Below are 24192 nucleotides of genomic sequence, written 5' to 3'. Positions count from 1 at the left end.
AGGGCCAGTCTGGAGCAACCAGACCAGCGGTGATTGTCGTCGAAGTTCGTCGTCAGAGGGCCACTAGCCAACGGGCAAGTGACCGGGACAACGCGGTGAGCAGCAAAGAGCAGAAGGGCCCCACGCAAATCTCGTGGATGCAGGGGGGCTGAACTTCGGTGCTGGAGCTGCTCAGGGTCGGGGCTTCTCTTACCCCAAAGCACTCAGTCGAGGGTCACTCGGTGGTCGTGCTGGTCAAGCGTCGTGCAGTTCTGAAGATGGCCGGTCCCTCGAGGTCTCGTCACACCCACGAATCTCAGCGTGACTGATGATGTAGGTAGAGGTCAGAGGTGCCAGGGAATCAGGTTCTCGTCGTGCTGGAGCAGTCTTGATCCGGAGGAGAGACTGGCAACAAACCGCGATGCTTGGTTGGTGCCTGCTGCTGCAGGGTGACTACTCCTTAGTCACAAGGGAGAAATCTTGAGAAGAGTCTTGAGTTCTTCGTGTAGAAGGTCGGTTCAGGATTCAAAGATTGATCTAATTTGGAAGGGGGCCTGCTCCTACCTTTATCCTGAAAAAGGGGGCTGGCACGCGACTAAGTCCTGCCCTGTGGGTGGGACCAGGAGGGGGGTGGTTACACCCCTCTCCTTTGGCGGCCTTTCCCCAGCTCAGGGTCTGGTGTGCCCCTGGAACTGGTTCAAGCCGGCCTATGCACAGTGAGCACCGGGGTGCCACTTGCAGTCACCTTCCTCTAAAGCCCTGCCTACCTAGGATACACAAAATCTTGTCTGGGACGGTGCTGGCACCGCCCCTGACAGGAAACCCTTTGTCCTTGCCTCCTGCGCTGGGAGGACTCCCAGCAACAGGAGGGCAGACTTGTGTCTCGGTGGCAGCATCCATTTTGTGGAGCTAAGGCTCTGTCTGACTTTAACCGGGGTTACAGGTTACCAACATGTCGTGTCCCTCTAGAAGGGTGGAATGCTAACCCCGTCGCCAGAATTGGCGAGGGGTTAGTATTCCAATTCGTATGACACCTTACTCGACATGTTTTGATAAAGCGATACCAGAGTTGGCACATACCCGCGAGGATTATAATGCACTTAAGAGTATATGCTATGCGTTATCAGGGAAACGGCTAAGGGATAGATCCCGAAAGCCACAGACAGGCTCAGCTCATGCCAGAGCACCATCTCACACGATTCCAAGCACTCTGCCTTCAGGATTGTCAAGGCCTGCCATAGGAGTGACTGATAGGAGATCTGTGTGTCCATTTTAGGGTTAGATATAGGTATACTATATCTAAAGCAAAGGGTGAGTACACCACTTTGCCCCAGCTGTCAAGCAGCCAGTTGTGTCTGTTTGGTTAGTCAGCCCAGGGGTGGCATAATACATGCTGCAGCCCCTGGGAGACTTCTGGGTGCACCTCAGCCCTGGGTACAGGGACTCAGAGAGGGCCCAGTGCCAATTCAGTACCTGGGTACAATTTGGAATAGAGAGAACAGCTAGGCTGTGGGTCCGATTAGCAGGCCCACAGCCAGGGAAAGTCGTAAACCAGTGAAGCAAAAAGCAAAAATCTGGGTGATCATAGGATTGCAGACCCTACTCTCCTACAAACCCTTCCTGGCTTTCCCTGTGAAGTGTCCACTCCTGGGCACCCCCATGGTGCAGACCAGGCATCCCTCGCGTTGTGGGGGCCGTTTTGGAGACTAAGCAAGCTATTGCCCAGAGTTGCAGCGCCGGACCCATGATCAGAATAGGCACTGAGGCGAGAATATCCTTGTCCTTGAGCTTGGTTCCACTGCCGTGCTAGGCATTCCTGCAATGGACGCATTTGAAGTCGGGAGGAGGGACAATGAATATGCTGGAGGCCACATGCCTATAAGCTGCATGAACACTCGAGCTGGCAAGGAGTGGCGTGGCTGAAATATTTGAATGAGAGTCTGTATGTTGGCTATCCTGGCTGGATTTGGATATGCCTTTGCCACTAAGGTATCTATTGTTGCTCCCAGATATTGTTGTATGTGGGATGGCTGCCTATGTGATTTTTGGTAATTTATTGAAAACCCAGACTGTGCAGCAGCTGGATTGTCTGAGACGTATGGTTTGCACACTGTGCGTGTGATTTGGCTTTTATGAGCCAATCGTCCAGGTATGGAAACACGTGGATGTGTTGCCTTCTGAGGTGTGCTGCTACTACTGCTAGGCACTTTGTAAAAACCCTTGGTGCTGTAGTTACCCCAAAGGGGAGAACTTTGAATTGGTAATGGTGACCTTCTATTGTGAACCCGAGATATTTCCTGTGAGCTGGATGTATAGGTATGTGAAAATATGCATCTTTGAGGTCTAATGTAGCAAGGAAGTCGCCTTGCTGGAGTAACGGGAGCACTTGTTGTAGAGTGATCATATGGAAATGCTCTGAGTGTATGTATTGGGTCAGAGGTCTGAGGTCCAGTATCGGTCTGAGGGATCCGTCTTTTTTGGGAATTAGGAAGTATAGAGAGTATACTCCTGTTCCCTGGTGTTGAAAAGGGACTGGCTCTATGGCTCCCTTTTCTAGCATGGATGTGACCTTGTTGTAACAGCGTAATGTGTTCTTTGGACATTGGACGGTGTTTGGGTGGCATGTTGGGTGGAGTAGAAGTGAGTTCCAGGCAATAACCATACTGGATAATTTGTCTCACCCACCTGTCTGTGGTAATGGTGTTCCAGACTGGTAGGAATTGTGTTAGTCTGCCTCAGACTGGTGTTAAGTGGTCTGGAGGGAGTGTGAACAAGTCACTGTTTGGTGGCGGTGGAGGCTCTGGTGTTGTTGCCGCCCCGTCCTCTGCCCTTGTTATTATTGCCTCTATAACCTCCTCTGTTGGGAGCCTTTATTAAAAGTGCTCTGGGTATTACTTTTGAATGTAGAGGAAGTTTGGGATATGTTGCCTCTTCCTGAGCCTCTGAAGGAGGAGCGACGAAAGGAACTTCTGGATTGTTGAAACTGAAGTGCGCCCACAGACTTAGCAGTATCAGTATCTTTTTTCATCTTTTCTAAGATGGTATCTCCTGCAGGGCCAAACAAGAAATCTTGGTTAACTGGCTGGTTGAGGATGGTTGATTGCACTTCATTCTTAAAGCCAGAAATGCGTAGCCACGCATTCCGGCATAGTAATACGCTAGTGTTGATGGACCTTGCTGATGTGTCATCTGCATCCAGTGCACATTTAATGGAAGCATTTGTGATAAATTTGCCTTCTTGTATTAGGTAGTTAGCTTTAGCTTTAAAAGGTTCTGGCAGGTGTTGTAATAAACCCTCCAGTTGGTCATAATGTGTTCTATCGTAGCGTGCTAATAGAGCTTGTGTGTTTGCAATCCTCCCTGTATTTGATGCCTGGGAGGCCACTCTTTTGCCTGAGGCTTCTAATATCTTTGACTCCTTGTCAGGAGGGGGAGCATCTCCTGTCATTTGTGAATTAGCTCGCTTTCGAGCGTTTGATACAACTAGTGAGTCTAATGGCAACTGTGACTTAATATAAGTAGGGTCTGATGTATACTTCTCAATTCTGGGATTGAGGACAGGCGCTCTGGCTGGGTCTTTAAATATGTCTGGCGCGTGTTTTAGTACCCCTTTTAACATATGAAGTGTACGTACACTTTTTTCTGATGTTGGAAAAGGGTCAAATAGGAAATCCTCTTCTATTGGGTCAGTGTTCATGTCTACACCATAATATTTTGCTGCCCTATCCACTAGATGGTTAAAAACAATGGTGTAGTCAGTAGGCGACGGCTTTGTACGATATGTAGAGGTGTCAGGGATGGGTTGTGGCTCGTATGCATCATAAGGATCATTCTGGCCATCCCATGTGTTATCCTGTATATCCTGATCCTCGGGTTCTACAAAATCATCCTGAGGATCTTCCCCCCATGTTTTCTGTGTCATCATAACCTGAAGGTGTAGGAGAGTAAGGCACAAAAGGCATGTTAGGAAAGAAAGGAGGAGGAGTAAAAGGCCTTGAAGGAGATGTTACGAAGTCTGTTTCTTTGGAGGAACAGGGGAAGAAGTGTCAGTGTCCAATGGTCTTTTCTTCCTCTGGTAAACTGTTACGTGTCCTGTTTCAGGGTCTATATACAGTTAAGGTTGTTCTGTGCTCACTGGATCAGGATGGAAAAGTTCTTCCTCAACTGTCCGTGGTTTTGGCGCCGATGTTTTTGGCTAAGTCACTTGCTTGTGGTGAGTCTTTGGCTTGAGGGCCTTTGGCTGTGGAGCTTTTTTTTGGCTCGACTGCTGTTTTCGGGTCGGTGACCTTTTTTGGTTCGACAACTTTTTGTTCGACGTCTTTTGTTTGCTGTACTGCCTTTCTTGGTTCGACGACCTTAAGTTCTGACAACCTTTTTCCGTTCGACCGTTTTTTTCGGTTCGATAACTTTTTTCGGTTCACCGTGTTTTTTGGGCTCGACGACCCCTTTCGGCTCGAGGTTTTTTGTAGGCTCGGCAGCCTTCTTCGGATCGACAGGCTTTTTTAGTGTGCTCTAGTTTTTGTGGATCAACAATTTCGGCTCGACCGCCTTTTTCGGGTCGACTGTCTTTTTGAGATCGACAACCTTTTTTGTTTCGACGAGCTTCTTCAGCTCGACAACCCTTTTAGGTTCTATGGCCTTTTTGGGAAGAGTGTTGCTCGTTCCTGGGGTATCAGAAGGCTTGGGTTTGGGTCTTCGGAGCTGAGCCGGAAGGCGGGGCCTCTGAAGGAGTCTGTCGATCTCGGCTAAGGCCTTTGGGCGATGCTTCGACCGGAGCCTTGTCTTGAGATGGAAGCTGGGTTGGGGGCTTGGTACTCACGGTTTGCCCTGGTGTGATCTGGTCATTGGAGTCTGACTGGTCCTCTACGGTGACAATTTCTAGATCGGAGTCCGCCACTTCTGGGAGGTCATGTTAGTCATCGAAAATGTTCTCCGGTTCTGGTGCCTGCAGCTGTATCTCTTGTCTAGCGGCTCTTCGGTTCCGGATAGTTTTCTTCGACCGGAACTGAGCACAGGCTGGGCAGTTTTCCTCGTTGTGCTCGGGTGCTAGGCACTTGTTGCATACTGTATGTTTATCAGTATGTGGGAATTTGAAGTGACATTGTGGGCACTTTTTAAACTGGGTCCTTTCCATCGGCAGCAGGCCCACGTGGCGTCGAAAAGGCCCAACGGCCCGCGTCGACGACTGGATCGAGATGGAAAGTTATCGAGTCAAGGGGTACCAAACGAGAACAATACCGTCGATGTAGAAGGCCTTTTGGTCTTAGAAAGTTGAAAAGTTTCGGTTCAGAAGTTGGAGTTGAGGAATAGCAGCCGAACCCATTGGCGGAAAAATGAAGATGGAGAGGATGCCCATGCGCACTGTAGTCCAGGGGAGGAGTCAATGCATGCACTGCAGCCAACGACTTCCACAATCAGTGGAAGACTGCCTGCTCTTCGACAAAGACCAGAGACTCCGGCGGACAGCAGATCTGTCCCCAAGAAACTTACACAAAAGACTTTAGCGCCCTCCTGATATGCAAATCCTACCCTCTGCACCCGACGCGAGTTTTGAAAGTCTCAAGTGTTTTTCCTGGCAAACATATGGACAATATTTCGAAGATCTTGGTCTTAAAATAAAACTTAACATAGCTTATTTTTATAAAATTGGTGTGGATTTCTATTGAGTTGTGCATCAGTTATGTAGAATAAATGTCTTACGCTACTCTCGGTTAGTCCTAAGGCTGCTCGCCCATACTACCACTAATAGAGCACTTTGGGTTTTACATTGAGCCCTGTACACTTCTGGGGAATCTCTGAACTCTGTGCACGGTGTAATCACCCAATGGTATATCATATACAGAGCCTGCTTCATACATTATTGGCAGTGGTGGGATATAAGACTTTGACGTTTGTTGTACCGTTTGATCAATAAGTTATTTCACAAAAGGAAATCCAAAATTGTCTTTAGCTAAAATATTTGTTTTCAATTTGTGAAGTTTTCCAAAAATATTTAAACTAGTGTTAGGGCCTTGGTTAAGTCCCCTGACTGTTTAGAAATTAAAACTGCAAAGTAAAGGGCCTTAGTAGTGATTTTGCATTTTTTGTAAGTATTTAATAAGATCCCAACTACATAAAAAATAAATTAAAAAATAAAAAAAAAAAAAAAAAAAAAAGACACTCCAGGGACCAGCCAGGACCTCGACCTGCCCTCCTATGCACATCAGAGTGACCCAGCACAAAAAGCTGTGCAGAGCATGGACATTTGCCATGTGCTCTAAACCCACAAAAGCCAATCTCCAGCACTTGCTGGCAGAGAATGATAAGGCCAAGGACAACCAAACTTCATAAGTGGTGTGGAGGACTCTATCACGACCCCATCACGACCCCATCACTACCCCCTCAGATAGCAACACCACTGGTGGGAGTGATCCTAGTAGTATCCCAGGTGAGTGAGAGACTGAAGATAGAGATCTTCAGAGACTGGACAAGAGGATATCCTTAGAGGCTAAACTAGTGGCCATAGAAAAGGAGAGCTGAGATGCACATAGGACCCATCTCTGACGGCAGCAAAACAACAAATAGCGAGGTAGAATCTTCTGACTCTAAAATCCCCAAAGGGATTGTCCCTAAATTCTTTGAGAGTGATTATATCACTAAGTGGTTCATTGCATTTGAGAGAGCCTGTCTTGGTAGACCGATCCACAGGAAGCTGTGGAGTGCTATCCTGTTGCAAATTCTCAGTGAAGCGAGAGGCTCCGGACACTCAATGAGAAAAATGTTACAGCCTATGACCTCATGAGGGCTTTGAATATAGTACTGAAGAATAAAAGGATCAGATTCAGAGAGGCTTAAAAAAAAAACAGAGCTAGACCTGGGTAGACTTCGTAGACTACTCTGTGAAAACAATAGGAGGTTAGTTAGAAGGTAACAATGCACATCACTGTGAAGGGTTGTATATTTTAATAATGAAGGAGCACCTTTTGAGTAATTCCCACCAATAGAAACATCAATGCCTAGAATACCTAGGTCCTTTTTCTCCTCAAGAATTGGAGAAGAAAGCAGAAACCTGGGTCAAGACAAGGGTGACCAAAACTACCACTGGTGGGGGAGACCAAAAGAAAGAGGCCATCGTTTAGGCAGAAGGGTGGGCATTGGGGAGAAAGGAGAGGGTAAACCAGTAGTCAAACCGGTTTTCGAGGGGTGTGTAGCCCCTTTATAGCCACACCTCTGGGTTGGGCTAGGGAGCTCAGCACGCCGCGGAGATGCTCGCAGTGTTGGAAGTGGGCAGAATGTTGCATCTTGGGATAGCCAGAAGCTACACTTTGGAGGAAATGGTCATCAGGTGGAAGGGAACATGGGAGCCCATTGCCTACCAACCGCATACTACCCAGAAGACATTTTCTAGGCATGAAAGCAGCGCCCCATGAACTCAGACATCAACTGGAAGGAGGACCGAAGTACTGCCCTGATGCACCAAGTTCCTGGCAAAGAAAGGCTGCACTGATGTGGACTGTACCTGGTAGCTAGCAAAGAGGGACTGTGCCAGAGGTATCCTGCTTAGGGAGAAGTCTTCTACAGAGCCCAGCCAAAGCTAAGACTTGACTGACCTGTGCAAAGCAGAGGGGCACAGCAGCTGGAGAATCTAATAAGATTGAGCAGTAGCTCAGAAATTCCCGGATCGTCACTCCTCACTGTGCAGCACCAGGGACCAGGACCAAGACCAAGACCAAACACTCTGAATTTGCACCCGAGCCGGGAGAGCTGCCCAAATGTAACTTGGTCACCCAGAAGGTAAGCTTCAGTCCTCAGAAAGATTTCAACTATGACCGAGAGACCGGACTGGTAGTCCAGTGGCAACTGGACTTCGGACAGACTGGAGAGGACCTCATGGGATGTGAACCCTGTGTCCAGGACCCCCTCATCAAATGTGCGGACTGAGGAGTACCTGCAGTAAGAGCCCTTGACGTCCCAGTCGCATCCTCAACATTCTTGAGCAACTTCAAGCATCCTGTATCTCAGCATCAGGACCACTTAAATAGGTATCCAATGAACAAGGATAAAGTGACTGGAACTGCTAAAAGACTGCTTCTTCCGAAGAGGCTACTATTTGAGGGCCTTGCTAGTCCCCCTGACTGACTCCCCGATGGAGCTCGTCTCCCCAAGTAACTGTAACCAACCCATTTCAACTTGCCCAAAATGTTTGTGTGCCAAAGGAGTTTAATTTGCCAATGTTTGTTTGCAGTTGAATGAAATGCTTAGATTTACTGTGCCTTGTAAAGTCTATATCCCCGGAACCCTCAGATGGACCTTTTATATAGTGTCTAAAATTACCTAAAATAGTCTATTTTTATAAATCGGAGTTCGAATTCTTTCCTTTTTAGTCCATTTCTTCAATTGTTTTGGTGTGGTTTAAATGCTCTACATGTAATCCTTTGTGTAGGCCTTACTGCTCAGCTACCCAGGATTAAGCTGAAGGTTTGACAAACGAAACCTACTGGTTCTAAAGGGGTTGGTAAGTGTATTACACAGTGAGGTCGCACAACCACATTCTATAATACACCCCTTTTCTGCCCAGCCACAATCAAATTACATAGGATAAGGGCCATTTCTACATGCATCTGTATTTCGGCAGCTCCTCTACTGCTCTGAAGTAACCTTACACACAAGCAGTAAACTCACAAATAATTAACCCAGAGGCTTCAATCCCCAAAAGATGTGTCGTACAAAAGCAGAAGTGCTTGCACAATCCAGACTGATATTGTGGTTCATTTACATCAGTTCCATGCAGTATTCTCCATGGGTTAAATTAGAGTTGCAAATGAAAGGCACAAACAGGATGAGAAATCTCTTACCTTTCCACTTACTGCTCCCGTATTATTCTTGGTAAGTCAAAGTAGGATTTTTAGCATACTCCAGAGCCTGGAAGAAGGGACTCGTTTGTGCAGCAAGTCTGTTGTCCAATACTACACTACAATTGCTCAAATGCACTCAAAGTCAGAAAAAGGCATATTCTCAACATATTGTAGACCATAAACTGCTGGTAGATCTGAGCTTCCTTCCAGCAGTCTGAACACCACAATACTTCATACATCCAACACAAAGATGCTAGAAGCACATACCTTCGGTCTGTGTGTAAAGCTGCCCATTGTTTGCCCAGAAACATCTCTGTTCTGTGGATATATACGTGGCTGCAACAAGTCCTGCTGAAACAAGGAACTTAATGTCAATCTGTGAAGGGACCTACATGTCATATTTCATAACGGACTGTGGCAGAACAAAGGTTGATGTATTTAAATTCACACAGTATTTAACATTTAAAAGTACTCTGCTCAATAAATATAATAGTAAAGAAAACAAAACTGTCAGTACTAATGTGCAAATATCACATGTAACAAATTTCAATACATTGACGCTACAGTGTCATTCTACTCCTCTAGATACAATTGAGGAGATTCAGGGGCCCCCACTGAAAATTGGGAGCTCCTTCATGCAGTCTTGGCCCAAAAGCTGCCCCAGGATTACCTGGAAATATTTAATCAACTAGTGGCATCATATTTAAAAAGACTGTTAAAGGAGGAAAAGGAAGAACAATAAAATATTTTTACAGGGCCTTAAATGCATGTTGAAAAACAGTCTATTCAAACACTACAAAAATGATCAGGATAGAATAACTGAACAGTCAGTCAAGGGTGGTAATATGTTTTGTTCTAGCAACATGTATGTGGAAGAAGACACTAGACAACTCAGTAAGTGTTATAACTGAGTACAATAGGGAACTGTAATGTATTCAATGGTTAATTACCGTAGCAAATAAAGTATTGGTGGGATAGAAGTTTAATAAATACAGAAGCCTATCAATCCCCCCAAAAAAACACAACCCTAATATACGAACCCAATATTTGTTCTCTGAACTACCAAACAAGTCATTACCAGATAGGCCCATAATCACAGTCCCCCAAAAAATAATTAGTCGAAAATACTTTCACATACATAAATGTTCCTGTTGCCACATATATCAGCACTTTGTCATGTTGACAATAGCAAAGACTGAATACAATTCATTGCAAACCGAAGTAGAAACAACAAACAAGTTACTACCTTTGGTAACTTTCTTGTGGATACTCCAACAGATTAATTCACCTTACAATACTCCACAGGCGCCAGACTGGATCCAGAAAGGCTTCTGCAAGGGTGTTCCTGGGCACCGCTGGATGGCCCCATGTGACTGCGTTGTCTCCATACCACTTGGGACATGACTTGACAGCGCACACACACAGCGCCACCCCAACAGCCACCCACAGCCACAGCCCCACCCCCACATTGCCACACAGCCACAGCCCCACATAGCCCCACAGCCACAGCCCCCCACAGCCACAGCCCCACATAGCCCCACAGCCCCACCCCCACATAGCCCCCACAGCCACAGCCCCACCCCCACATAGCCCCACACAGCCACAGCCCCACCCCCACACAGCCCCACCCCACACAGCCCCACCCCACACAGCCCCACCCCACACAGCCCCACCCCCACATAGCCCACACAGCCCCACAGCCACAGCCCCGCCCCACAAAGCCACAGACCCACAAAGCCACAGCCCCACCCCCACACAGCCACAGCCCCACCCCCACACAGCCACAGCCCCACCCCCACACACAGCCCCACCCTCACACAGCCACATAGCCAGCCGCAGCCCCACATAGAACAGCCCCACGAACACACACAGCCCCACGAACACACACAGCCCCCCGCACACACACACACAGCCCCCCGCACACACACACACACAGCCCCCCGCACACACACACACAGCCCCACACACACAGCCCCCCGCACACACACACACACAGCCCCCCGCACACACACAGCCCCCCCCACACACACACAGCCCCCCACACACACAGCCCCCCACACACACAGCCCCCCCCACACACACACACACAGCCCCCACACACACACACAGCCCCCCCACACACACACAGCCCCCACACACACAGCCCCCCCACACACAGCCCCCCCACACACACACAGCCCCCCCCACACACACACAGCCCCCCCCACACACACACAGCCCCACACCCACACAGCCCCACACCCACACAGCCCCACACGCGCCCCCACCCACACACAGCCCCACCCACACACAGCCCCACCCACACACAGCCCCACCCACACACAGCCCCACCCACACACAGCCCCACCCACACACAGCCCCACCCACACACAGCCCCACCCACACACAGCCCCACCCACACACAGCCCCACCCACACACAGCCCCACACACACACAGCCCCACACACACACACAGCCCCCCACACACACACACAGCCCCCCACACACACACACAGCCCCCCACACACACACACAGCCCCCCACACACACACACACACAGCCCCACACACACACACACACAGCCCCCCCCACACACAGCCCCACCCACACACAGCCCCACCCACACACACCCACACAGCCCCACACACACACACACCCACACAGCCCCACACCCACACACACGCGCCCCCACCCACACACACGCGCCCCCACACACACACAGCCCCACTCTCACACACACACAGCCCCACTCTCACACACACACAGCCCCACTCACACACACACAGCCCCACTCTCACACACACACAGCCCCACTCACACACACACAGCCCCACTCTCACACACACACAGCCCCACTCTCACACACACAGCCCCACTCTCACACACACAGCCCCACTCACACACACCCACACAGCCCCACACACACGCGCCCCCACCCACACACACGCGCCCCCACCCACACACAGCCCCACCCACACAGCCACACACAACCCACACCCACACACACACCCCCCACACACACACAGCCCCACTCTCACACACACACAGCCCCACTCACACACACACAGCCCCACTCTCACACACACACAGCCCCACCCACACAGCCCCACCCACACCCACACAGCCCCACACCCACACACACGCGCCCCCACCCACACACACGCGCCCCCACCCACACACACCCACCCCCCCACACACACACAGCCCCACTCTCACACACACACAGCCCCACTCACACACACACAGCCCCACTCTCACACACACACAGCCCCACTCACACACACACAGCCCCACTCACACACACACACAGCCCCACTCACACACACACAGCCCCACTCACACACACACACAGCCCCACTCACACACACACACAGCCCCACCCACACAGCCCCACTCACACACACACACAGCCCCACCCACACAGCCCCACTCACACACACACACAGCCCCACCCACACAGCCCCACTCACACACACACACACACACAGCCCCACCCACACAGCCCCACACACACACACACACACACACAGCCCCACCCACACAGCCCCACACACACACACACCCAAACAGCCCCACAGCCCCACAGCCCCACAGCCCCACAGCCCCACACCCACACAGCCCCACAGCCCCACAGCCCCACAGCCCCACAGCCCCACACCCACACAGCCCCACAGCCCCACACCCACACAGCCCCACACACGCGCCCCCACCCACACACAACCCACACCCCCCCCCACACACACAACCCACACCCCCCCACACACACAGCCCCCCCACACACACACACCCCCCCCCACACACACACACAGCCCCACTCACACACACAGCCCCACTCACACACACAGCCCCACTCACACACACAGCCCCACTCACACACACAGCCCCACTCACACACACACAGCCCCACTCACACACACACAGCCCCACTCACACACACACAGCCCCACTCACACACACACAGCCCCACTCACACACACACACAGCCCCACACACACACACAGCCCCACTCACACACACACAGCCCCACTCACTCACACACACACAGCCCCACTCACACACACACACAGCCCCACTCACACACACACACAGCCCCACTCACACACACACACAGCCCCACTCACACACACACACAGCCCCACTCACACACACACACAGCCCCACTCACACACACACACAGCCCCACTCACACACACACACAGCCCCACTCACACACACACACAGCCCCACTCACACACACACACAGCCCCACTCACACACACACACAGCCCCACTCACACACACACACAGCCCCACTCACTTACACACACAGCCCCACTCACTTACACACACAGCCCCACTCTCTTACACACACAGCCCCACTCTCTTACACACACAGCCCCACTCACTTACACACACAGCCCCACTCTCTTACACACACAGCCCCACTCTTACACACACAGCCCCACTCTTACACACACAGCCCCACTCTTACACACACAGCCCCACTCTTACACACACAGCCCCACTCTTACACACACAGCCCCACTCTTACACACACAGCCCCACTCTTACACACACAGCCCCACTCTTACACACACAGCCCCACTCTTACACACACAGCCCCACTCTTACACACACAGCCCCACTCTTACACACACAGCCCCACTCTTACACACACAGCCCCACTCTTACACACACAGCCCCACTCTTACACACACAGCCCCACTCTTACACACACAGCCCCACTCTTACACACACAGCCCCACTCTTACACACACAGCCCCACTCTTACACACACAGCCCCACTCTTACACACACAGCCCCACTCTTACACACACAGCCCCACTCTTACACACACAGCCCCACTCTTACACACACAGCCCCACTCTTACACACACAGCCCCACTCTTACACACACAGCCCCACTCTTACACACACAGCCCCACTCTTACACACACAGCCCCACTCTTACACACACAGCCCCACTCTTACACACACAGCCCCACTCTTACACACACAGCCCCACTCTTACACACACAGCCCCACTCTTACACACACAGCCCCACTCTTACACACACAGCCCCACTCTTACACACACAGCCCCACTCTTACACACACAGCCCCACTCTTACACACACAGCCCCACTCTTACACACACAGCCCCACTCTTACACACACAGCCCCACTCACACACACACACACACAGCCCCACACACACAGCCCCACTCACACACATCGCCCCCCCCACACACACCGCCCCCCCCACACACACCCTCCATTTCCCTTTCCACTTCTTCAGAAGCAGAGCATGAACAACTGTTGGTGCCAGTGTGCTGAATACTAATTTGGGTTGTTTTAAAATTTTAAAACTAGGCCACTTCTCATAACAGGAAGGAGGCAGGGCAGTGGCCAATCAGCGGTTAGAGTATCCATTAGAATAAGCATTATCAAAGGAAAGTACCTTGTCCTTCTGAGGAATACTTCTAACTGAAGATTCTTCAACTTAATACAGATACCAAAGCAGTACTTCATAATGAAGAGGTTCTGTGAAGTCTACTTAAAACAAGAGTACTACAGAATGAGTGAGCAAAACGCCCTTCCCATCAGACCTGGTTATCATAGCAATAGTGCTGCATGAACATATGTACGGACATCTATGTTGCAGCCAGGTAGATGTCAAGGACAGGCACTCTGCAAGCAAATGCAGTAGCATGCATCTTCGCACTAGTGGAATGGTCTTCCCAGATTTTCCAAGGGATCCTTCTTTGCCAGTGTGCAGCCGATCTTGAGAAATAGGGCTTGTGAGAAGTTGGCCTGATATATGATGCTCACTAGTTCTAGTGATCACCTTGTATCAGTCCAAACAACCCTTATGGTGATTGGTTGTAAGTCAACCTTATAGAACAGCTATCCTAATGGTAGCATGGACAAAGCAGTCTTAGGCTAAACTCTTTTGGCATGTGACGCCAGCTGTTTTACCACAATATAACCCCTTAAATACCAGATGAAAGGATACCATACAGGTTATGAAAATAAACAATATATTTATTAATAACAACACCTCTGAACTCTTTATGAGATCAGAGGGCTAAGCACATGACAATACTAAGAAGGAAATACGAGTTAGCACAATATTTACACGTGTGCCTTAGGGGCACGACAAACCATATACTAGAAACAATGGAATGCGAGGAAGGAAAGTACTGTAAGGAGATCCAGAGGCTGGAGGATCGCTGGGACTACACTACGAACTAGGTAAGTAAGGAGCAGGAGGCCCACGGCACTCACGTGCAGAGTGGAAACTCTCACGCGGGATGCGTACGAACGTCTATGGATACTACAGTTTACAAAGTTACGGATTCCGGACGAACCCGGCTGGATGGAGGTAAAACAACAGTGGACCTGGACACTAGGATAGTGAACACTGACTTCAGCACCTAGAAGCTTTAGTTACCTAACCCACAGGCTGCGGGTGCATAGGGCTGAAGTGGTGTCGGGTTCGCTGAGTTGATCCCGGTGATGCCTGAACAAAGAGTTGCTGGCAGGCAGCCAGATGGAGTAGCCCGGTGGTTCCAAGGATGGAACTAGGAAGGAGAAGTCCTGAAAGGGAAGGGGACAGAGTCTTGGTCACTAGCCAGTGACGGTGCTGGAACCAGGAGGGAACCAGATGCTGTCGCCGCGTTCAGGTGAAGGAAGGGTCGCTTCTCTCTGTAGCTGCGCGGACCAGGAGCTGTTCTTCACGACCAGGCTGGAGGCACGAGCTGTCCCACGTAGTCTGCTGCTGATGGCGGTGTTGGATCGTCGATCTGGTCAACATGCCTTGGCCAGTGCAAGCCACGCTGTGGAACAAAGATGGCGTCTGGTGCGGACCAGGAGGGTCCGGGGTGCTTCTCTTTCACAAGGAAGCAAGGGCCAGTCTGAGGGACCAGACCACCAGTGTTGAAATCTTCGGGTCATCGTCTCAGAGGTCACGAGCCAGCCGGCAAGTGACCAGACAACAGGAAAAGCAGCAACCAGGCAAAAGGGCCCCGCGCAGATCTCGTGGAGGCTGGGGGGGCTGATCTTTGATGCAGGAGCTGTGTCGGTGTGGGGCTTCTCAGACCCCGGTGCACTCACTCGAGGATTCCTCGGTGGTCGTGCTGGAAGCGCTGTGCAGGTTTCTTCAAGGTGGCCGTCTCCACGTTACTCGTCGCACCCACGGGTCCCAGCTGTGCTGTGGATGTGGATAGAGGTCAGAGGGGTCTGGAGGTCCGGATCTCGGTGAGCTGGGTCGTTGGGTTCCAGGAAGGAAGGACTTGCAGCAAACCGCACAGGAGCTTGATGGTGACCAGCTGGACTCGCTCCGTGTCGGTCGCTCCTCCTCGCTCCCTGCCTCCCTCCCTTACCTGCACCCCTCCTGCAGATTGGAGATTGCTTTACCCATTGTTGCGTCTGACATCGCCTGCAGCCCCAGCGCCTCGACGCTGACATAGCACCCATTGCCTGCCTGTGTGACAGCGCCTGTGTGACAGCGCCTGTGAGACATAGCGCCCATTGCCTGCCTGTGTGAGAGCGCCTCGACGGTGACAGCGCCTGGTATCGTTATATTGTACTTGTGATTTTAAGACAATTGCGCTGCATTGCTTTTAAATTATTTGAGCCTCATTGTAGGAGAGTAGGGTCTGCAATCCTATGATCACCCAGATTTTTGCTTTTTGCTGCACTGGTTTACGACTTTCCCTGGCTGTGGGCCTGCTAATCAGACACACAGCCTAGCTGTTCTCTCTATCCAAATTGTACTCAGGTACTGAATTGGCACTGGGCCCTCTCCAAGTCCCTGTACCCAGGGCTGAGGTGCACCCAGAAGTCTCCCAGGGGCTGAAGCATGTATTATGCCACCCCTGGACGGACTAACTAAACTGACACAACTGGCTGCACGACAGCTGGGGCAAGGTGGTGTACCCACCCTTTGCTTTAGATATAGTATACCTATATCTAACCCTAAAATGGACACACAGATCTCCTATCAGTCACTCCTATGGCAGGCCTTAACAATCCTGAAGGCAGAGTGCTTGGAATCGTGTGAGATGGTGCTCTGGCATGAGCTGAGCCCGTCTGCGGCTTTCGGGATCCATCCCTTAGCCGTTTCCATGATATCGCATACCATATACTCTTAAGGGCATTATAATCCTCGCGGTTATATGCCAACTCTGGTATCGCTTTATCAAAACATGTCGAGTAAGGTGTCATACGAATTGGAATACTAACCCCTCGCCAATTCTGGCGACGGGGTTAGCATTCCACCCTTCTAGAGGGACACGACATGTATGTAACCTGTAACCCCGGTTAAAGTCAGACAGAGCCTTAGCATCCACAAAATGGATGCTGCCACCGAGACACAAGTCTGCCCTCCTGCTGCTGGGAGTCCTCCCAGAGCAGGAGGCAAGGACAAAGGGTTTCCTGCCAGGGGCGGTGCCAGCACCGTCCCAGACAGGGTTTTGTGTATTCCAGGTAGGCAGGGCTACAGAGGAAGGTGACTGCAAGTGGCACCCCGGTGCTCACTGTGCATAGGCCGGCTTGAACCAGTTCCAGGGGCACACCAGCCCCTGAGCTGGGGAAAGCCCGCCAAAGGAGAGGGGTGTAACCACCCCCCTCCTGGTCCCACCCATAGGGCAGGACTTAGTCGCGTGCCAGCCCCCTTTTCCAAGATAAAGGTAGGAGCAGGCCCCCTTCCAAATTAGATCATCTTTGGAATCAAGACACGACTTTCTGCGAAAGGACTTCAAGATTTCTTCTTCAAGATTCTCCCTTGTGACTAAGGAGTAGTCACCCTGCATCCGCAGGCACCATCTTAAGAACACTGCGGTCTGCTGCAAGTCCTTCCTCCGGAATCCGACTGCCCAGCTCGACAAGACCCGGCTTCCCTGGCACCTCCGACCTCTACTCACCTCTACAGCCAAGCTGAGAACCGTGAGTGCGACGAGACCTCAAGGGACCGACTATTGCCAAGACTGCACGACTTCTTCACAGCAAGCCCGCCGGGTAATCTACTGGCGAGTGCTTTGGGGTCCGAGAAGCCCCAACCCTGAGCAGCTCCAGCACCGAAGATCAGCCCCCCAGCATCTCCACGATCGGCGTGGGGCCCTTCTGCTTTTTGCTGCTCACCGCGTTGTTTGGCTACTAGCCCGCTGGCTTGTGGCCTTCTGAACGACGCCCGACGACATCACTACTGCTGGTCTGGTTGCTCCAGACTGGCTCTTGCTCCCTTCCAGAAGAGGAGCACCCCGGACCCTCCTGGTCCACTCAAGACGCCATTTTGAGTCCACCGCGTGGGCTTGAATTAGCCAAGGCTTTGTTGCCCAATCCTGGGTCCTTCGACGCCGACAGCTTCATCCATCGTGGGACAGCTCGCCCCTCCATCCTGGTCGCCGACAACGCCTCCTGGTCCGTGAGATCTGCAGAGCACAGCGTCGCCCACTCACCTAGTCGAGGTGACTACCATCCGGTGCCCTCCTGGTGCCCCCTGACTACTGGCTAGTAGTCACGAACTTGGTCCCCTCTGCTTTCAGGTATCGTCCATCTTCAAGATCCAGGCTTGGATCACTTCGAACGCTCTTCACTGGTCGCCTGCCAGCATCTTTCTTCCAGGCTCCTGGTTCATCTACGAGGATTCCCGACGTCTTTTGAGACATATGCAGCTGCAGCCCCTGGGCTAGGTAACTTCGGCATTTCGGTGCCCCAGCATAGCCTCACTATCCAAGGGTCAGGATCCACTGTCGTTTTCTCCCTACCAGGTCGGGTTCGCCCGTGAACACTAACTTTAACTTTACTAGCTATCATAGACTTTGTCCCGCATCCCGCGTGAGAGTGCACACTCTGCACCCGAGTCCCCTGGGCCTCCTAGAAGTAATCTAACGATTCTATAGTCAAGTCCTAGCGATTCCAAAGCCTATTAGTACTGTACTTACCTGCTAGTAATTTCGCATTCCACTTTCAGAGTATATGGTTTTTCGTGCCCCTCGGGCATTTGTGTATACTGTGCTAACTTAAGTATTTTTATAAGAGTTTTGTTGTGTGCTTAGCTCCCTGTCTCATAAAGAGCCAGGGTAGTCTTGTTATAAATAAATACACTGTTTATTTTCATAACAACTTGTGTGGTGTCCTTTCACTGGGTGTTCAAGGGGTAATGTGATGGTAAAACAGCTGGCTTAACACGCCCTCTAGAGTCTTAGCCTTAGACTGCTCGTATCCATGCTACTAGGATAGCTGGTCTATAAGGTTGACTTACAACCAATCATCAATAAGGGTTGTTTGGACTGATATATAGTGATCACTAGAATAGTGAGCACTGCACATCAGGCCAACTTCTCACACTCATCTTTGTGTTCATGTCCTAAGTTTCACTTTCGGTCCTTCCATTTTGTTGTGCCCGTGTCTCCTCCCCGCTCCCGCCTCCCAGCTGCCCCTTCCACGCTCCGCCCCCCTCCACTCTCTATTTAAGACAGATGAACCAACGCGCAGCGTCCACGCGCAGCGGTCGCGCCAAAGGTAAGCCCGTCAACGCCCGTCCGCATCTGGCCCGCGCCCAGCGCCAGACCCCCTGTCCCCCGCAAACCGCACTCCTCCCGCATTAACGTATGACGCCGCCACCCTCTTAGCCCTTAACCCCGGACGCACACCACAATGCTACAAAGCTGCCCCAGGACGTACCCACGGTCCCTTCGCCTGCAACTCCTGCAAGTTCGCCTGCATCAAGACCCACACCAAATCCACGAGCTCCAAACACAGCTCCGACTCTAACCACCTGAAATGCATCCTGCTAAACACCCGCTCGATCCACAAACACGCCACAGAACTCTGGGACCTACTCGACACTGCGGCACCGGACATCGCCTTCCTTACAGAAACCTGGATGAACGCATCATCAGCACCCGACATCGCCATAGCCATCCCGGACGCGTACAACATCATCCGAAAAGACCGTACCAACCAAACAGGAGGAGGCATCGCCATCGTTCATAAGAACACCATCAAAATCACGACCAGCTTCGACGACTACCTTGCAACCGCCGAAAACCTTCACTTCCAGATCCACACCAACCCCAGGACCACACTTGGAGGCACCCTCATCTACAGACCACCAGGAACCCGTAAACAATTCTGCGAAGACATCACTGACTACATCAGCCCACATGCCCTCCCCTCCGAGAACTACATTCTACTGGGAGACTTCAACTTCCACCTGGAAAAGAAAAACGACTGCAACACCACCACCCTTCTGGACAACCAGGCCAATCTCGGACCAACTTGTGGACACCCCCACCCACTTAGCCGGACACACGCTCGACCCTATCTTCACCTCCAGCAAACACATCTCCTTTAATCATACCACATCTCTCCATTGGACGGACCACAGCTGTGTTCACTTCAGCTACAAAACTACCACGACTCACAACCCCCCACAACCTATTCCTCGAAGAAACTGGAACAAAATCACCACCGACCAACTCATCTCATCGCTCAACCAAAACCCTCCAGCCCTCTCATTAGACCCAAACGAAGCTGCCACCAAATTCAAACAATGGATCACTCACAGCGCTGACGAATTAGCACCCCTAAAAAACCACCAGATCAAACAAGATAGCAAAAAGGCCCCCTGGTTCAACGATGACCCTAAGAACTCCAAGAAACTATGCCGTACTCTCGAAAAAACATGGAGAAAAAACCCAACCACTGACAACCGGACCACCTTCAAGGCAGCCACCTGCAAACACCACCAATTGATCCGATCAACCAAGAAATCAGCTCTCAAGGATCGACTCGACAACAACGCCCACAACAGCAAGGAACTATTCAACATCGTCAAAGAATTTACCAACCCCACCGCAGCCTCAAACGACATTACTCCCTCCCAAGACCTCTGCGACTCGCTATCCTCTTTCTTCTACAACAAAATCGCCGACATACATAACAGCTTTAAGAACATTTCGAAAGAACAGCCCACCCCACCCACTTCCAAAACCAACCTTTGCGCCTGGAACCCAATCACCACTGAAGACACCATCCGCCTAATGAACTCCATCCATTCAGGTTCGCCAACCGACCCCTGTCCCCACCACATCTTCAACAAAGCAGACTCCATCATCGCACCCCATCTCCGTGATGTCATTAACTGCTCCTTCAACTCCGCTACCTTCCCAGAAAGCTGGAAACACGCCGAACTCCCTGCCCTCCTGAAGAAGCCCACAGCTGACCCCTCTGAACTTAAGAGCTACCGCCCCATTTCCCTCCTCCCTTTCCCTGCCAAAATCATTGAGAAAGCCGTCAATAGCCAGCTCGTCGCCTTCCTTGAATCCAACAACTCCCTCGACCCCCCACGGTCCGGCTTTCAAGCCAAACACAGCACCGAAACCGCCCTCATTGCAGCGACAGAGGACATCCGAACGCTACTGGACAACGGAGAAACAGCTGCCCTCATCCTACTCGACCTCTCCGCCGCCTTCGACACTGTCACAGCACCCTCATACAACGCCTCAGCAACGTCGGAATACAAGGAAAAGCCTTGGACTGGATCCTCTCGTTCCTCGCCGGGAGAACCCAGAGAGTCCGACTCCCCCCTTTCAAATCAGAGGTCACCGAAGTCATCTGCGGAGTCCCACAAGGATCATCACTCAGTCCCACCCTAACGTTTACATGAGTCCCCTCGCGCGACAACACATCATCATCTACGCTGACGACACCCAGCTGATCCTTTCCCTCACCAAAGACCCGAACACCGCCAAAACCAATCTTCAGGAAGGCATGAAAGAAGTAGCCGAATGGATGAAAAACAGTCGCCTAAAACTTAACTCAGACAAAAAAAGTTCTCATCCTAGGTTCCTCACCCTCCGCCTGGGACGACTCTTGGTGGCCAGCGGCCCTGGGCACAGCACCCATACCCACAGACCACGCACGCAACCTGGGGTCATACTAGACTCCTCCCTCTCGATGACCAGACAAGTTAACGTCGTCTCATCCTCTTGCTTCAAAGTACTCCGTATGCTCAACAAAATCTTCCGTTGGATCCCCACCGAAACAAGAAAGACGATCACCCACGCACTAGTCACTAGCCGACTAGATTATGGAAACACCCTTTACGCCGGAACCACAGCTAAATTACAGAAAAAACTCCAACGCATCCAAAATGCATCGGCCAGACTCATATTGGACATCCCCCGCCAAGCTCACATTACCGGCCACCTGAAAAACCTCCACTGGCTTCCCGTCAACAAGAGAATAACGTTCCGTCTCCTCACCCACGCTCACAAGGCCCTCTACAAACTAGGACCCGAATGCCTCAACACACGACTGTCCTTCTACACACCCACCCGCCAACTAAGATCCTCCAACAAAGCGCTTGCCGCAATTCCGCGCATCCACAGATCCACCATGGGAGGAAGATCTTTCTCCTACCTGGCGGCCAAGACCTGGAACTCTCTCCTCACTCACCTCCGCCTCACACAGAACCACATTTCCTTCAGAAAGGAACTTAAAACCTGGCTATTCGATAAATAATGCACCCCCTCCCTCAAGCGCCTTGAGACCCTATGGGTGAGTAGTGCGCTATACAAATTTCTGAACTTGAACTATGGTGCCTGCGAAGCAGGATGGTCACTCCCTGACCATAGGGGAGATTCTTCAGTCTTCTGATGTTCAGGAGGTCGAAGGTCAAGAGTTTCTTCGTGGAAGTTGTCAAGATTAATCTAACTGGGAATGGGACCAGCTCCTACCTTTATTCAGCTAAAGGGGGCTGCACTACGACTAGGTCCCTCCCCTGGGTGGGACCAGGAAGGGGGGTGGTCACACCCCCTATCCTTTGTCCGGTTTCCCGCCAGAGCTGGGGCTGGAGTGACCCAGCAACTGGTTGGAACCGGTGTATGCACAGGGCACCTTGTGTGCCCCAGGCATGTCTCATTCCTTTCAGCCTTGGCCTACCTAATACACAAAATCCTGTCTGGGGTGGTGCTAGCACCTCCCAAGGCAGGAAACCCTTTGTCTGAGCCTCCCTCGCTGGAAGGACTCCCAGCAGCAGGAGGTGTAGGAGAGTAGGGTCTGCAATCCTATGATCACCCAGATTTTTGCTTTTTGCTGCACTGGTTTACGACTTTCCCTGGCTGTGGGCCTGCTAATCAGACCCACAGCCTAGCTGTTCTCTCTATCCAAATTGTACTCCGGTACTGAATTGGCACTGGGCCCTCTCCAAGTCCCTGTACCCAGGGCTGAGGTGCACCCAGAAGGCTCCCAGGGGCTGAAGCATGTATTGTGCCACCCCTGGACTAACTAAACTGACACAACTGGCTGCACGACAGCTGGGGCAAGGTGGTGTACTCACCCTTTGCTTTAGATATAGTATACCTATATCTAACCCTAAAATGGACACACAGATCTCCTATCAGTCACTCCTATGGCAGGCCTTAACAATCCTGAAGGCAGAGTGCTTGGAATCGTGTGAGATGGTGCTCTGGCATGAGCCGAGCCTGTCTGCGGCTTTCGGGATCCATCCCTTAGCCGTTTCCATGATATCGCATACCATATACTCTTAAGTGCATTATAATCCTCGCGGTTATATGCCAACTCTGGTATCGCTTTATCAAAACATGTCGAGTAAGGTGTCATACGAATTGGAATACTAACCCCTCGCCAATTCTGGCGACGGGGTTAGCATTCCACCCTTCTAGAGGGACACGACATGTATGTAACCTGTAACCCCGGTTAAAGTCCAACAGAGCCTTAGCTCCACAAAATGGATGCTGCCACCGAGACACAAGTCTGCCCTCCTGCTGCTGGGAGTCCTCCCAGAGCAGGAGGCAAGGACAAAGGGTTTCCTGCCAGGGGCGGTGCTAGCACCGTCCCAGACAGGATTTTGTGTATCCTAGGTAGGCAGGGCTTCAGAGGAAGGTGACTGCAGGTGGCACCCCGGTGCTCACTGTGCATAGGCCGGCTGAAACCAGTTCCAGGGGCACTCCAGCCCCTGGCCTGGGGAAAGCCCGCCAAGGAAGTGGGTGTAACCACCCCCCTCCTGGTCCCACCCATAGGGCAGGACTTAGTCGCGTGCCAGCCCCCTTTTCCCAGATAAAGGTAGGAGCAGGCCCCCTTCCAAATTAGATCTTTGGAATCAAGACACGACTTTCTACGAAAGGACTTCAAGATTTCTTCTTCAAGATTCTCCCTTGTGACTAAGGAGTAGTCACCCTGCATCCGCAGGCACCATCTTAAGAACACTGCGGTCTGCTGTAAGTCCTTCCTCCGGAATCCGACTGCCCAGCTCGACGAGAACCGGCTTCCCTGGCACCTCTGACCTCTACCCACCTCTACAGCAACGCTGAGAACCGTGGGTGCGACGAGACCTCGAGGGACCGGCCATCTTCAAGACTGCACGACTTCTTTCCAGCACGACCGCCGA

General features: G+C 51.6%; 1 protein-coding gene across 8 annotated transcripts in view; it reads right to left on the bottom strand.

Moving 5' to 3' along the window:
• RAVER1 (ribonucleoprotein, PTB binding 1) overlaps nt 1–24192 on the bottom strand; it is a 317338-nt gene that overhangs the window by 123016 nt on the left and 170130 nt on the right. For 4 of the 8 annotated variants that reach the window (XM_078689186.1, XM_078689187.1, XM_078689189.1 and 1 more), the window contains one exon: nt 9081–9164. In XM_078689186.1, coding sequence (XP_078545312.1) covers nt 9081–9164 — 84 coding nt within the window. Of the gene's footprint in view, nt 1–9080; nt 9190–24192 lie in introns of all 8 variants that reach the window. The other 4 variants (XR_013610968.1, XR_013610969.1, XM_078689188.1 and 1 more) reach the window with 2 other exon arrangements.

This window comes from Lissotriton helveticus, chromosome 1_1, assembly GCF_964261635.1.
Source record: "Lissotriton helveticus chromosome 1_1, aLisHel1.1, whole genome shotgun sequence".
Taxonomy (NCBI): Eukaryota; Metazoa; Chordata; class Amphibia; order Caudata; family Salamandridae; genus Lissotriton; species Lissotriton helveticus.
Note: the sequence above shows the minus strand (reverse complement) of the source record. Positions and strands in the feature narration are given on the sequence as shown.